This window comes from Engystomops pustulosus, chromosome 1, assembly GCF_040894005.1.
Source record: "Engystomops pustulosus chromosome 1, aEngPut4.maternal, whole genome shotgun sequence".
Classification (NCBI taxonomy): domain Eukaryota; kingdom Metazoa; phylum Chordata; class Amphibia; order Anura; family Leptodactylidae; genus Engystomops; species Engystomops pustulosus.
Genome location: NC_092411.1, coordinates 260,596,973 through 260,611,980, shown reverse-complemented (window position 1 = coordinate 260,611,980; position 15,008 = coordinate 260,596,973). Strand labels below are relative to the sequence as shown.

Here is a 15,008-nt window from a genome sequence, read left to right as displayed (position 1 = left end):
AGGGCAGGGACCCCTTTTAAAGTTTGTTTCCTGTCCCTGTGGGCGCAGATGTGGAAGTTATGGAAAATCCAATTACCAGTCATTTTCAACTTTTTTTTCCGGCACTTGCCACTGCTAAAACTTTCACCAGTGTGACTCCCAGTTTTAATGGGTAATTCTGGATTATTCTCTACATTGACTCAGGGGTTGCTGGTGCCAATAGTAATTCCTGCGTTTCAGAGTTTTTAACCTTGAAGTGTTTGTCCGGTTTTTGTTATTTTATACCATGGTTCTCAGGTGGTATTAAAATAAAACTCAAATAATAATTTGGTTCATGTCTACAGTCCAGCATGGCACCTTCCACACCAGAAATTCAGTGGTGAGGTTGTTTCGACAGCACACACCCGCTACAATCTAATACAGGACACATCGGGGGAGATTTATCATCAAGTTTCTGGGGTAAAACTGGTCTAGTTGCCCAGAGAAACCAATCAGAGCTCAGCTTTAATTTTAGAAACAGCTGTGGAAAAATAAAAGCTGAGCTCTAATTGGTTCTGCTCTAAGAGATTAATGATAAATCTCCCCCATCCAGTTGCTTTACAGGTGCACACCGTTGATGTGAGACCCATCACTCATCAAAGACCAACAGTGACAGGTGGTTCCATGCTGGACCAGAGACGCAAAGGTAAGTATGACGTAAGTATTTTAGGTAAGTATTTTACATATTTTACATTTTTAGTACAAAAATTACCACGCTTGTGTGCAGCCGAGGAAATGCCACAAAATTTTATAAACTAACAATATTAATGAAGTATCCAAGGGATAGGTCATTGTAATCAGAAGGTCACGGTGTAACCAACATGAGTAAATACGATACCTATGGTAATGTACTTCCAGGAAACAATGTGATCACATGACTTTTTTGCCAAGAAACTTAATGACCATTCTTGATGGTTAAGCAACAAAATGCAGGTTTTACTTCACCGTAAATAGAGTAAAGAAAACTGTTGCCGAAGAACCTAAATTAGGTATAGGATGTGACCTTCACTCAAAACTTACCCCAGGAAAACCCATCTGTAGTTCTGAGCAACAAGAACAAATTGCTATATTTATTTTGTTCTTCCTGAGTCCAAGGATCCATTAGTGTAGTTGGTTGCTCTTTATACTTTAGCTCCAGGTCTTTATAATAATTTTGTGCCTGACCTGCAATAAATGATATTATAAAAGTTTATTATAAAAGGATATTATCTGAAGGATCACTTCTATATATACAACGTCATCGGAGGTGTATATAGATTGTAGCAGATTCTAACTGCTGTGTTTTAAGTTCTCTTCATTGAACTGCCCCATAGGTAGTCCCCTCTGCTCAGAGTGAATACTGTAGTATTTAACTACGGCTTTAACCCCAAGCACAAGGGAGAGTGTGAGCAGTTCAATGCAGAGAGATAAGAACATTGCAGTAGAAGGACAGCATTGCTCCAATTCCAGCTACAATCCTGGAATATACAGTAAATGCATTTTACAAAGTTACCAATGGTATTTGAACCCTAGGGGGTCTGATGGATCATAAAATATACCAAAAAAGAACTGTATCGCAACATACAGCTAAAATACTACTATAACACCCTGATTGTCTCCAGATAAAGTCATGTAAGAGGAGGGGGCGTTGCTCTTATGGCATGTATGCCGCTGGTTGGCAAGTTGTTAAAAGAAGTCTACCATCAAAAACAAGCATGATAAACCAGGGACACTTACTCAAAGATCCAGGCATCTTAGCTGTAGTGATTTTCTTATATTTGTTATCCATTGCCTTCAGAGCCCCTCCATTCTGCAGATTCACAGGCTGTTACACTGTGCTTGAGCACTTCCCCTCTCCTACTGAGCAAAATTACAGCAGGCAAAAGGAGGAGGGAAGTGCCGAGAGAGCAGGGTGGAGGTGAGACAGTGTAACAGTACACAGTGGGGGTGTGGTAACACCCCTCAGAGCCCATCTGGCTCCTTAGCATAATTTTAAAAGTTGATTTTAGAAGGAAGGAGGCCGTGGATAACAAATATAAGAAGATTACCACAGTCACAGTGCTTGGACCTATAAGTAAGTGTTTGATGGTAGATTTCTGTTAGTGCCTTGTACTTACATTTAGTTTCCAGGTTATGCTGATCCTGTAGAATACTAGCATGTAATTTCACAATCTCTCTGACATGCATGCACCTGCTACAATAATCCTGTATCTGATGGTAAATCGTATCATCTGGGAGAGGGTTGGATATCTGCAGAGACAAGAATCAAAAACTTGCTATTCATAAAATCACATATGATATCATCTACGTGTACTACAACCATTTATATACCCACATGTCCTTTTTTTGTCCTCTTATAAAAGAAGCAGCTGTATTAATTTTTATGAGATATGCAAATATTTGTTCAAGAAGACATGGTAGAGCTCCTGGCATGTAGCATAGCAATAACTTTACTTATACCTGATCCATATGTAGAGCCTTAAGCCGATAATATTTCACAGGTCCAAAGAATCCATCAATTCCCACCACATACTTGCTTCCTCCTAGGGCCATGTATCCATCTGTATCATTGAAATAGATGTCTTTTTCCAAACTGAAAAAAAAAAAGTTAAAAATTACCGTATATACTCAAGTATAAGCTGACCCAAGTATAAGCCGATGCCCCTAATTTTACCACCAAAAAAACTGGTAAAACCTATATATTTTTTACTCGAGTATAAGCCGAGTTTGGGTTTTCAGCACATCTTTTTGTGCTGAAAAACTAGGCTTATACTCGAGTATATAGCGTTGTTCTGAAGGATAACCCAGCCATCATGCCTGCTCCCCATTGGAGCTCACACAAAATTGTAACCAGCAGCCTTATTGGTTGTCACCCACCTACAGGTACGGATATGTCTAAATACAGAACACACGACTTACAGACAACCCCAGGTTACAAACGGACCCCGGGATGTTGGTAATTTGCTGTACTTTAGCCTTAGGCTACAATAATCAGCTGTAACAGTTATCACAGGTGTCTGTAATGAAGATTTATTATTAATCCTGGTTCTTATGACAATTCAACATTTAAAAAAATTTTGGCTAAGCTACCATTATAAAATATATAGTTCCGACTTACATACAAATTCAACTTAAGAACAAACCTACAGAACCTATCCTGTTCGTAACCTGGGGACTTCCTGTATAGTAAATATATTCGCAAAACGTTATTCTAATATATTTTTGCTTTGTAGCCTTAAAATAAAGGGTTATAAAGGGAGCAGGACTAGGGTTAATGCAATATAACGCCACCTTTTGTGTGCTATGTAAATAATAGTCATGTTTGCCCAAGAAAGTATAGGAGGAAGAGGTAAGCAACTAAGCCCAAATTAATAAAAGTAGGTTAGTAAGAAGAGCATTTTCTATGGATCATAAAACATGGTCGTAGATCTATTCTGTTATGCGCTTACTTTGATATAGTAACAAATAGTCTGCTGCAAAATTATTCTTATCCCTTTAACATTTCCTCATTTTTAAACTTTACAGCCACAAACCAAATGTATTTTACTGATATATTTATTATATTGTTATATAATGAAGCAACATACTGGGGGTCATTTACTAAAGGCCCAATTCACGTTTTCTCGACGTGTTACCCGAATATTTCCGATTTGCGCCGATTGTACCTGAATTGCCCCGGGATTTTGGCGCACGCGATCGGATTGTGGCGCATCGGCGCTGGCATGCACGCGACGGAAATCGGGGGGCGTGGCCGAACGAAAATCCGACGTATTCGGAAAAACCGCCGCATTTAAGACAAAAAATGTGTTGCGAAAATTACACTTACCTTCACCAGGTATAGGCCGGTGAATTTCAGGGCATTCCAGCACGCCTCCGGGGAACTTCAGCGCAGCAGCGCCACCTGGTGGACACTACCTTAGTGAATCCCGGCCGGACCCGAATCCACCGCAGAGAACGCGCCGCTGGATCGCGAACGGACCGGCTAAGTAAATCTGCCCCAATCTATCAAGTATCTATGACGTGCAAATAATATGATACCTGCTCTTACAAATTAAAGAATCGGTGCCGCATGCAACCCTTTTGTGTCACGGCTGCACTATTCTTCATGCGACACAAATTTCCGCACTGAAGGGTGCGTTCTGGTGCTCAGTCGGACCGTGCAGCACATTTATCATACAAAGTCCGACAGAAGTGTGTCTCACGTCCTATGTTAAAGGTGCACCAAAAAAAAAAAAAAAAAGAGGTGCACTATGTCGGGGAAGCGCAGGGGGCGCCAGATTCATGAAGAACGTGCGCCACAAATCCTGAATCTGGCGCCCCCTGCACTATACACAGGCAACTGCACATTGTCCACACTGCACTGTTCTTAGTAAATGTGCCCCATTGTCTTTGATCAGTTAAATTAATAAAACTGCACCAAAACCGCACCATCAGTCTCTGCATGTGTCACAGCAAAAGGGATTTTATAGATACCATGATCACTAGTGTAAATCGCTAGTTAACATGTGATGGTGATACGGCTAATGCTCAGGCAACTCGCTTTATACAGACACTATTAGAAGGAGACTCTTACCTGAAAGACTGACTGTTATCATTTTCTAATTCACGTCCAAGAAAGGTGTTTAATATAATCTAAACTCGATAAAATACAAGGGGTTAAAAAAGGAGTCATAAATAGTATTCAAAGTAACTAAAACATTTAGAACATTTTCTTATTTAAGTGTAGCTCCAAAATGTAAATTGAACAGAAGGAAGACATGGCCACCACAAAGTGCAGACACCTTGTCAAGGAAACTATCACAGGAGATAACAATCAGGTGAAGTTTGGCTGCCAAATCCTTTTGTCTTAAAGGAAACCTACAATGAGGAATCTACTATCAGAACTAGATGTGATAGTAGATTCCTCCTGCCGGCCTCTGCCCTAATCTGTAATTTAATAATTCTGGTACCTAACTTGTTAAAAACTTTATTTTAGTAATATGTAAATTACCTGCAGAGGCTACAGGGGCGTGTACTAGTCTAGCCGGGCACTGGGAGCTAAGGCTGCTCCACTATAAATCTATAGATCCTTATAAAGATGGTATTTGACATAATTTGTATAAGGGTTTTCATTTTGGGACACCCAAGTAATAGCTGTAATTACCGCTTTTCTTTTAATTGTGACGTCCAGTCGGATCCATTGATACAAAGGTAGATGGAAGTTTGATATCATTGCTACATCATTCCCTGCTGCGAGCTGCAACTGAATATGGACTTGACCTGGAAACAGAGACATGTATATAATAAATCAGTCAGCAGATTTGACCATATAAAGCTGCTGACAAAGTAAGGGAGCTGTTTAATTTTACCTTTCAGGGCCAGTGTCAGCACTGGGCATACCCAGGCAAGTTCCGGGGCCCAGAGCTGCTGGGGGAGCCCACATAAGGCTGTACATAAGAAATCCATGGGGGGCTTTATATAAAATAACCATTGGGGGCCTGTTTGGTATGATAAACTAGAGAATATTTTAGGGAACAGGAAACGGTTTCTGAATTTTTACTTGTACTTTACATTTAAAACATTGGGATAAGAACAGTTGATAAGAAATTCTAGTGTCTGATGGAAGATCCATAGTGGCAGGAGTCTTTATCTTGTCTCCTCTTTGCTGTGACGGCTGTTCCCAGCTCTGATGGCGTAAGACACGATGTGATGTTGTCACGGCCGTACCCGCGATCTGTACTAAGGACACCCGTGCCCTCCTACGTGTACTCACCTCTCCTGTCTCTGCTCGGGTCCCGACGTGTAGGCTGCACGCCTCCTTCCCTCCAGGCCGCGCTTCCCGTTCCCTCCTGATTGTAGTTCGCTAATCCAGCTCAGCCCTTTTAATCTGGCACCTCCCTTCATTCCTGGCCGGATCTTCAGCATTCTAATGTAACTTCCAAGGTTTCCACACCTCGCTTCCCACAGCGGTTCCTGTTAAAGTGATTGCCTATCAGCGTGCCCAGACTTCCAGCGTTTCCAGACGCCTCCGTGTCTCCTGTTTTCCAGCGTTTCCAGATGCTTCTGTGTCTGTCTCCAGCGTTCCCATACGCTCATGGTGTGTCCTGTATTCCAGTGTTTCCAGACGCCTCTGTGTCTCCTGTCTCCAGCGTTCCCAGACGTCTCCATGTCTCCTGTCTCCAGCGTTCCCAGACGTCTCCATGTCTCCTGTCTCCAGCATTCCCAGACGTCTCCATGTCTCCTGTCTCCAGCGTTCCCAGACGTCTCCATGTCTCCTGTCTCCAGCGTTCCCAGACGTCTCCATGTCTCCTGTCTCCAGCATTCCCAGACGTCTCCATGTCTCCTGTCTCCAGCGTTCCCAGACGCCTCCAGTCCGTGCCAGTGTCCCTCCGTGTTCCAGCTGTCATCCCAGGCTCGGACTGTTTCCTGCATATCCTTTACCTTGGCTGCCACGGCGGGCCTCATACCATCTCCCGCAGTGGTCCAGAGGGTCCACTGGTCCACAGTCTCCTCCCTCCAGACTCTTCCCATAGAGACTTTTAGTTCTGTTGTCTGTGTGACTGTTACAGATGTCATCACATTGTGCTGCCAGCATCAGAGCTGGGTACTGCTGCAGGGAAGAGGAGACAAGAAGACGACTCCAGTTGTTTGTGAGTATTGGGGGAAATGTTAATATACTGAATATGTGTATATATATTGTGTGTATATATACAGGCAGTCCCCTGGTTACATACAAGATAGGGTCTGTAGGTTTGTTCTTAAGTTGAATTTGTATGTAAGTCGGAACTGTATACTTTATCATTGTAACCCCCATCCAAACTTTTTTTGGTCTCTGTGACAATTGGATTTTAAAAATGTTGGGTTGTCATAAGAATCAGGAGTAACAATAAATCTTCATTGTAGACACCTGTGATAACTGTTATAGCTGTTTATTGTAATCTAAGGCTAAAGTACAGTAAATGGCCAATATCCAGAGGTCCGTTTGTAACTAGGTGTTGTATGTAAGTCGGGTGTTCTTAAGTAGGGGATTGCCTGTATATATATATAGAAGCAGCTAATGAAAAGGAAGCATTATCAAGAGGGGGTTACAGAAAAGGGGACACATAAAATTAGGCACTATAATTGCAGGGAACATTATTTTTCTCCCAGGAACCATTGGTGAGGGGATTACACAACTCAGTCCCTGGTTACAAGAAGGTTGGGGACCACTGGTGTATGTTATATATCAAAGAAATAACCTAATCTCACTATGAGGGCAGTATTTCAGCTTCTCTCGGCTGTACATACCTTTATCAGTCAGGAAGAGGAGAGGTGTTGCATACATTCTACTGGTGTCCACATGGTGGAATATCCCACACTCTTTATTAGAACAATAATCTAGCAAATACATCCAGACAGAAAGAGTAATCCTGAAACAGATAGAACATGGGAGGTCAGGTATCCTTGGTGAAAATCATTGATCAGTTGCATAAAACATAGGGGCACCTTTATTAAGAACAGTGCAGTCTGTACTATGTGCAGTTATCTGTGTAGTGTGCAGAGGGCGCCAGATTCATGATTTGTGGCGCCCGTACTTCATGAATCTGGTGCTCCCTGCACTGCTCTGACAGAGTACACCACTTTTTTTTTTGGTGGACCTTTAACATGGGGCGTGTGACACATTTCAGACACACTTTGCATGTTAAATCTGGCGCACAAATGTGGTGTGGACACTTCTTAAATACCTGTGCTAGTAGTTTGCACATGCAAAGTATGACACAAAACAGGCACACAGCCCTTGGTAAATGTGTCCCGTAATGTTTAAGTCTAGGTCTACATGATAAATATGGCTGTGACTCCCACCACTATGACTTAACTTATGTAAGTAAAAGAAGACCTGCTGCTACCCTGGAGATGTTCTGGTTAAAACATCCTTGAGGTTACAATGACATTGTACTAACAATAATTGAGGCACTAGAAGAAACTCCTTGTAATAATTTTTCATTCTGAGCATGACCTGCTATATACTAAAAATATTGCTCATGAAATGCAGCTTAAAGGAAATCTACCATCAAAATCATGATAAACCAGGGACACTTACTCATAGCTCCAGGCACAGTGACTGTGGTAATCTACTTATATTTGTTATCCATCACCTCCTTCCTTTTAAAAATCAACCTATACACTTATGCTAATAATTAAGCTGATTATGCTAATGAGCCACAAGGGCTCCGGGGGGCATTACCAAAGCCCCTCCGTGCTGTAGCTTCACAGGCTGTTACACTATGCAGAAGTACTTTCCCTTCCCAAAGAGGAGCGAGGTGTAAGTACTGAGGGAGCAGGAGAAAAGTGAGACAGGGTTACAGCCTGTGAAGCTACAGCACGGATGGGCTCTGGTAACACCCAGAAACCTTCAGACTCATTAGCATAATTGTAAAAGTTGATTTTAGAAGGGAGGAGGCCATGGATAACAAATATAAGAAGTTTACCACCGCCATGGAGCTTGGATCTAGGAGTAAATGTCACTGGTTTATCATGCTGTATTTTGATGGTAGATTTTCTTTAAGAGATAGGCATGAATAGACTTATTTTAGTGTCTCAGTGATATTTTTGAAAACTGAACCCTACATATTACACTTTAGAATAATTGGACAACAATATGGCAGCCAAATTATCTGCACTTCCCTACTTCACATAAATATCAGATTTCTCCAACAATGTCATGTCTATGATACCTGAATGACCATTCCCAACATATTGGGGTACATTTACTTCCCCGCTCCTGTCGCGATCCCCGATTTGGACTGTCCGACGAGGATGGAGTCCGGCGCGATTCACCAAGATCGTGCACCCGAGATCCTGCATGTGTCGCTTCCCCGCTCAGGTCCGCTGGACTTCACCTTCTTCTTCCCGGTGTGAGTGCATGTCTTGCGACACAATTTGACATGTTAAATCCTGCGCGTTGTCCGAATCCGTCGGATTGTCCGACGGTCCGCCCCCCGATTTGTCACAATCAAGAAAATGTTGGAAAACCCGACGGAAATGCGGCCGCGGGACCCTAGTAAATAAGCCCCTTATGTGTAGGATTGGCCAACCGGAGAACCATAGGATCCACTGCTGGGCCCAGGTTCCAACCCAGTCTGTACTATGTCTTCATAAGGCAAGCCAACCCAGAAAACAAAATCTGGGTCTATTTCTAAGGGAATGACAGAAGTTTGTCTTCAAAATAATTTTATCTGATGAGCCCAATGAACATATTGAACGTATTATCGTATCTGCGCTTAAAAAATTCGCTTAAAAAATGCTGGGATCGTTCGTTTTTTTGAGCACAGAATTGTTGCAGATCATTTATAATGAGCTTCTGCCAGAAAGAATAGATATTTCCGACTATGCCGACTCCGCCGTATATTTTTGGCGCAAGTGGAAGTGGCCTAACTTTTCCACATTATCCGTCACATTTATGTGTATTTTGTCTGCATTTTAGGCGCAATTTTTGGCGCACAATAGACCAGGAAGAAAATGATCAGAGAGCAAAATGAAGTCCATGTAAGCTTTTGGCGCACATCTCATTGATGACAAAATTTTATGGCGCACGACTGATTATTACCGTCTACCCATTATTTACTTACAGCTGTGCTCCACTTTAAAACATCGGGCTGTGCTTTCCGGAGACTGATCTCCGATGCCGACAGTCGTGTTTGCCCCAGAATAGTAAATCCCCCCCATTATGTGGTTGAAGTCTGCTCAGCAGATCCTAAAAATACAGTGTAAAATATAATAATAGCTCACATTGGATAATGGCTGACAAGTTGGCGTCTCCTTATTTCTAGATCTCTGTTTGTAAATGGTTCCAAAATCCTGATAAGGCCGCTGTGTTCATTATTTGATGCCAATGGAAATGGAAGTATCATGACGGCTTCTGAAAGATGAACATCAAAAGATGTGATAAAATGTGCATCAAATATGTTATACATAATGTAAATGAGAATTCAATTATGTTCTAACAAACACCACTGTAAAAATGATATGCTTGTACTAAGATACCCAATCCAGATGTGTCATAGGCTTGACCACATTGGCCTACAGAGAATTCCTTGTTAGGACGTGATACTTAGGTCAAGAATCATCAGGTTCAGCACTATAATCACTTCTGGATTACTACTTCTCGGACTGGATAGGACACTATTTGGAAGTATCTGCATGAAATGGAAACCAAGATGCTGAGCCAGAAACTTACGACTTGACCATTCATAGGTGTTAATAAAACGTTTAAAGAAAATGAAGTGAAAATGTGGATACAGAAAAACTTCATAAAAAAACAATTCTGACTTATTTCCCAGTAAGTGTATGTGGAAGATGCTATCAGGTAGGAGACTGGAGGCCCCATGTCTAACCACAGGTTATTCAATATGTCTCTTTCCTGGTAACAGGTACATTATTTCTCATAAGCCTCTGTGTACACCTCCTTGTAAAACCAAATTACAATTACAAATCACAATTAAAATTTCTCAACTTGTGACAATCACTTCAAGGTATGTCTGCAATGAGGAAGACTGCCATCATTTGCATCATCTTTGTTACTGAAGGTAATAAAATTGGATGTCCAAGATTTACAATAAATAGCCTATTCTTAATCATAAATCATTGATAAGTGGGTGGTGGGAGTCCAACACTCAGTAACTTGTTGTTTTTTATAAAAAAAAAACCTGTGGGTTGTGAGCTTGCTATGCTGTCTACCTGGTTTGAATTGGGTCACCACTAAAGGTGTTGTCCTTGAACCTCTCCAAGTGTTTACCCCTATATGCATCTGGACTTCACCTCTTGTGATTGTCCTGGTACCCCTGTCTAGCAGCTGGCCCAATTGGGACAGGAGATGGTGATGTATAAGATAAAGTCGTTAAAGACAATGCAGTTTTGGGGGCAGGTTGCAATCCAGCTTGTTGCAAAAGGTTGTAAAAAGCTGTAAGTCTGGGGCATGCAGGGAACAGACAAATGCAGGATACAAGTGTTAGGTCAGGGCAGGTAGCAAACAGACAGATAATATAGTAGAAGCCAGAGGTTGGGGCAGATAGCAAAGAGACAAATTCAACCTTTGCTGGGAACCACAGCGCCCAAGAAGCTTGTAGTGGTGGAACATGCCTTTTATCACCAAAGGTATGCACTAATAGGTAAGTGAATCCCAGGTTATGATGCTCGCCCTAGGACACAGGAGCAAGATGGTCAATGGCCAATGGCCAGGAACAGGATGGTGTAATGACACCAGAAATGCTGAGGAAATTGGTGAGAAGTGTGTAGGAGCAACAGTAAGTTACAGTAGCTACACTAAGTAACACATCGACAGGCATAGACTGCCGCCATTACAGTTTCAAGTATACAGAGCAATAAACTGATGGCTTTATACAATATATGGTGGGCTTTGCTAATATCAAATGATTAGAGGGTGTGTGGCCTGGGTCTTAGATCTGCAACCAATCTCCAAATAATCAGTATCTTAATAGTCTCAAACAAACAACCTCTTTAGGCTGCATTGGGCTGCAAATCTTCTCAGCTGTTGTATCAGATTACAAAATGCCATGTTAACACAGCCTTAAAGAATATCTACCACCAGCATGAAGGATTGTAAACCAAGCACACTCTCAATGTAAATGAGACTGAGGGGCTCCAGGCCCAGTTAACAGCTATTGAGCCCAAAGCACATCAGTCTCATTTGCATAAGAGTCTTTTTTGGGAAAAACACAATGGCATAAGAAGCTTAAAGAAGAGCAGTTCCTGCCAGAGGGGCACACACCACTTTGTCAGTGTGCTTGGTTTACAATCCTTCATCCTGGTGGTAGATGTCCTTGAAAGGACAATTTTTTATGAGAGGCTATTAATATAATACAGGCCTAATCTTAATCTTGGTTGTGGGGACCCTTTATGTCCACCATTAGTAAATAAAAGCCCTACTGAAGCACCGTAAAGCTAGGAACCCATTAAAATGATAGTGGGTAAAGTAGTCATATATTTATGTCAAAAAAAGGCTAAACATATATCTCAGCCTAGTTATCAATTTTATGTAATGTTTGAAAACAGCCTTGAAATAACCGATATTCCAGATTTCAATAGACTTACCTGATTCCAGAGGACATACAAGTATTGCTTTGTCTTCCCACCTTCGCCAATGTTCATAAAACCATGGCCTGCAGATATGATGGTCCTTGTAAGGTCGTTGTTGAGCAGGAATAACATCCAATACTGCATGTGTTTTAGCTACTGCATATAATAAAGTTTCATTATGTCTGACTTCTGTTTCTACCTCCAGATTGTGTACAACCCAGGCTCTTATTACTGCATAGTATATATCTATAGACTTCTTTATGAAGATATCATCTCTGTAGACCATGCTGCTTGGAAACTGCAACTTGACTGATCGCCTCCGTAGCTGATGGAGATTTCTTTCATTTTTCCAATGTTTTTTAAACACCGCAATTCCTGTTGTAAATTCCGAGGAAGCCACAACATCCAGATGCACGGAGCAGGGACCAGTGCACAGATATTCCACAGATATATTTGCATTGGCAAGTGTTGTTGGCAAGTCCTGAAGAGCTACATAGTCTTTACCATTCAAGTATTGTTCGGATTGTTTGGTTACAGATGTCGTCTCCTTCGTGGAGCATAGAAAAGGAACCTGTAGATAGAGGAAACCATTAATCTCAATGACATTAGTTTGAGGGATTGGCATGTAATTAACAGTATTAGCACAGGGTGTATTTGTATGCATGTAATACATTGCCAAAAATTATGTACACAATGGAGTGAGAGACCTGTAAAACGTTATACCATAAATTTTATAAAAATAATTTTCCCTTTAATGTCAATATCACATAACACTATCTAGTGTATGTCTCAGTTGATTCCTTAAAGGGGTTGTCTGGTACTATTTTTTCTTATAAATGGAACCTGTCACCACAGTTTTTACAAATACAGCAGGTTCCCAAAGAGCTCTATAAACTAAATGCTAAATTTTCCTCACATCCCCGTAACTTTGTTATCTTACCTGGCATATAGCCACATCTAGCTGTGAATTGAAGGGGGTATGTCCTGCTCGACCCAATCCAGCAGCTCCTCCCCATGCCTCCTCACCATTCAGCACTGCATGTCAGGTGATGTCATCTAAAGTCCTTTAACCACTAACATTTGCAAAATCTACTCCATGTATTATCTGAGCACATGAAATCACAGCCTGTTTCCATGGAGGCATAGGGATTTCATGTGATCAGATGCATACATGGGGTACATTGTGAAAATGTTAGTGGGCAAAAGACCTTAGATGACGTCACCCTGGCCACATGACATGAAGTGCTGAATGGTGAGAAGGAGGCATGGGGAGAAGCTGCTGGACACTTCCTCTGGACACTTGCAGCTCCATCTAGCTGTATGCCAGGTAAGATAACAAAGTTGATTTTATGGGGATGTGTGGGAAACAACTTCTAGCTAAAAGAAGGGCGACATATAGTTAATAGGGCTCTATGGGAACTGGTCACTAGGTGTATTTGTAAAAAATGTGGTGAAATATTCTCTTTAAATGCCCCAATGGTTCAGAACAAAAACATAAGCAAGCCTTACTTACTTTATTTTCCGTCTGGAGATCCAATGTAGCACCTTCTATGGTGTTCCCAAACTCTATAATGAGTAGGGAGGCATGTGACTTCACTACAGCCAATCAGTGAAAACTGCTCTGGCTGATTGGCTGTAATGGTCATGTGCCTCGCTATTCATCAGCCTGGGATAAGTGGGAAGTGCAAAGCTGGCTCCACTGAATGGTTAACAAATGGAGTCTATTAAGTACAAAACCTCCATCTATCATAATTATATTTTCAACACTTCATGCCTGTATTTAGAACATATCAACAATGTTAATAACTGGCAACATGGCAATTAAAGCAGTAACTTATTGATAACTTCTCTGCCACAGCCTTTATTCGTATACACTTCCGAAGGACAATGATAAATATATAGAAAATTGGGATTATCAATGTAGCATACCTCCATAATCCTCGCGAAGAGGAAGAATCGCTGGCCTGGTGAAGGAGCTCCAATGCTAATCCAGCCCTGTCCACACCTCATCACATCTGCTATAGTATTAGAGCGCCAAGTATGTGGGCTGCCTGAGACTACAGAAGGATGTCTTGAGTCTTGTCTGGCGAACTCTGTACTGGACAATGTCTGTGGGCCTCCTCTGGCACCCAGGTCCCAAGTCCCAAGTCCCTGCACATCCTATAGGGCAGTGATGGCGAACCTATGGCACGGGTGCCAGAGGTGGCACTCGGAGCCCTTTCTGTGGGCACTCAGGTCATCAACAGAGATGACTCCAGGTATCTTCCTGAAGTTACAGACAGCCCAGGACTTGCTGTGCACGGACCTATTTTAAAGTAACAGGGCTACCTGGGACTACTGGAGGAGTGGGAAGGTGTGGACAGATCTGGATTATCATTGTAGCTCCTGCTCCGGCCCTGACATTTCTTCCTGTTTATGGGACCCTGGAGGGAAGCTACAATGATCATCCAACTTTCTTCTATTTTCTGCTTAATTAGAGTCCTCAGGGAGCTGGTATCAATGAAAGCTGTGACAGAGAAGGGAGTATAAATCACAAATAAAATTTCTGTGTTGGCACTTGGCGATAAATAAGTGGGTCTTGGTTGTAGTTTGGGCACTCGGTCTCTAAAAGGTTAGCCATCAGTGCTATAGGGAAAACCAAGCAATTGGACCCTCGCAGATTTTTTCTTACCAAGTGGATAGGGGACAACTTTGTCCAACCCACTTAAAGGTATTATCAATGCCTGTTAGTAGCTTTATGATTGGTTCATTTTTACTGCCAATCCAGACCCTAACAAGAGCGCACTCACTGTCAATTGGTGACTATTATTTACTGCAACCCAGGAATCCATATGGAGAACACTATAATTCCTTGTGGGAGATAAGGGTAAAGAACAGGGAAAATCTTTAGACTTTGCACCCTATTCTAGCCAGTGATGGTGTCAGCTTTTCTCTGTATTCTATCTATTGCTGTCTTT

The 15,008-nt window shown here is 41.9% G+C and overlaps 1 protein-coding gene across 2 annotated transcripts in view; it reads right to left on the bottom strand.

Moving 5' to 3' along the window:
• Positions 1 to 15,008, bottom strand: part of SEL1L3 (SEL1L family member 3) — a 50,563-nt gene that overhangs the window by 34,366 nt on the left and 1,189 nt on the right. For both annotated transcript variants that reach the window (XR_011849895.1, XM_072125986.1), the window contains exons 2-9: positions 12,067 to 12,622; positions 9,745 to 9,874; positions 7,264 to 7,385; positions 5,141 to 5,256; positions 4,571 to 4,629; positions 2,458 to 2,590; positions 2,115 to 2,247; positions 1,039 to 1,182 (exon numbers count right to left, since the gene is read on the bottom strand). Coding sequence is in view for 1 of the 2 variants with exons in the window: in XM_072125986.1 (XP_071982087.1) it covers positions 1,039 to 1,182; positions 2,115 to 2,247; positions 2,458 to 2,590; positions 4,571 to 4,629; positions 5,141 to 5,256; positions 7,264 to 7,385; positions 9,745 to 9,874; positions 12,067 to 12,622 (1,393 nt within the window). In the remaining variant the exon portion in view is untranslated. The remainder of the gene's footprint in view (positions 1 to 1,038; positions 1,183 to 2,114; positions 2,248 to 2,457; positions 2,591 to 4,570; positions 4,630 to 5,140; positions 5,257 to 7,263; positions 7,386 to 9,744; positions 9,875 to 12,066; positions 12,623 to 15,008) is intronic.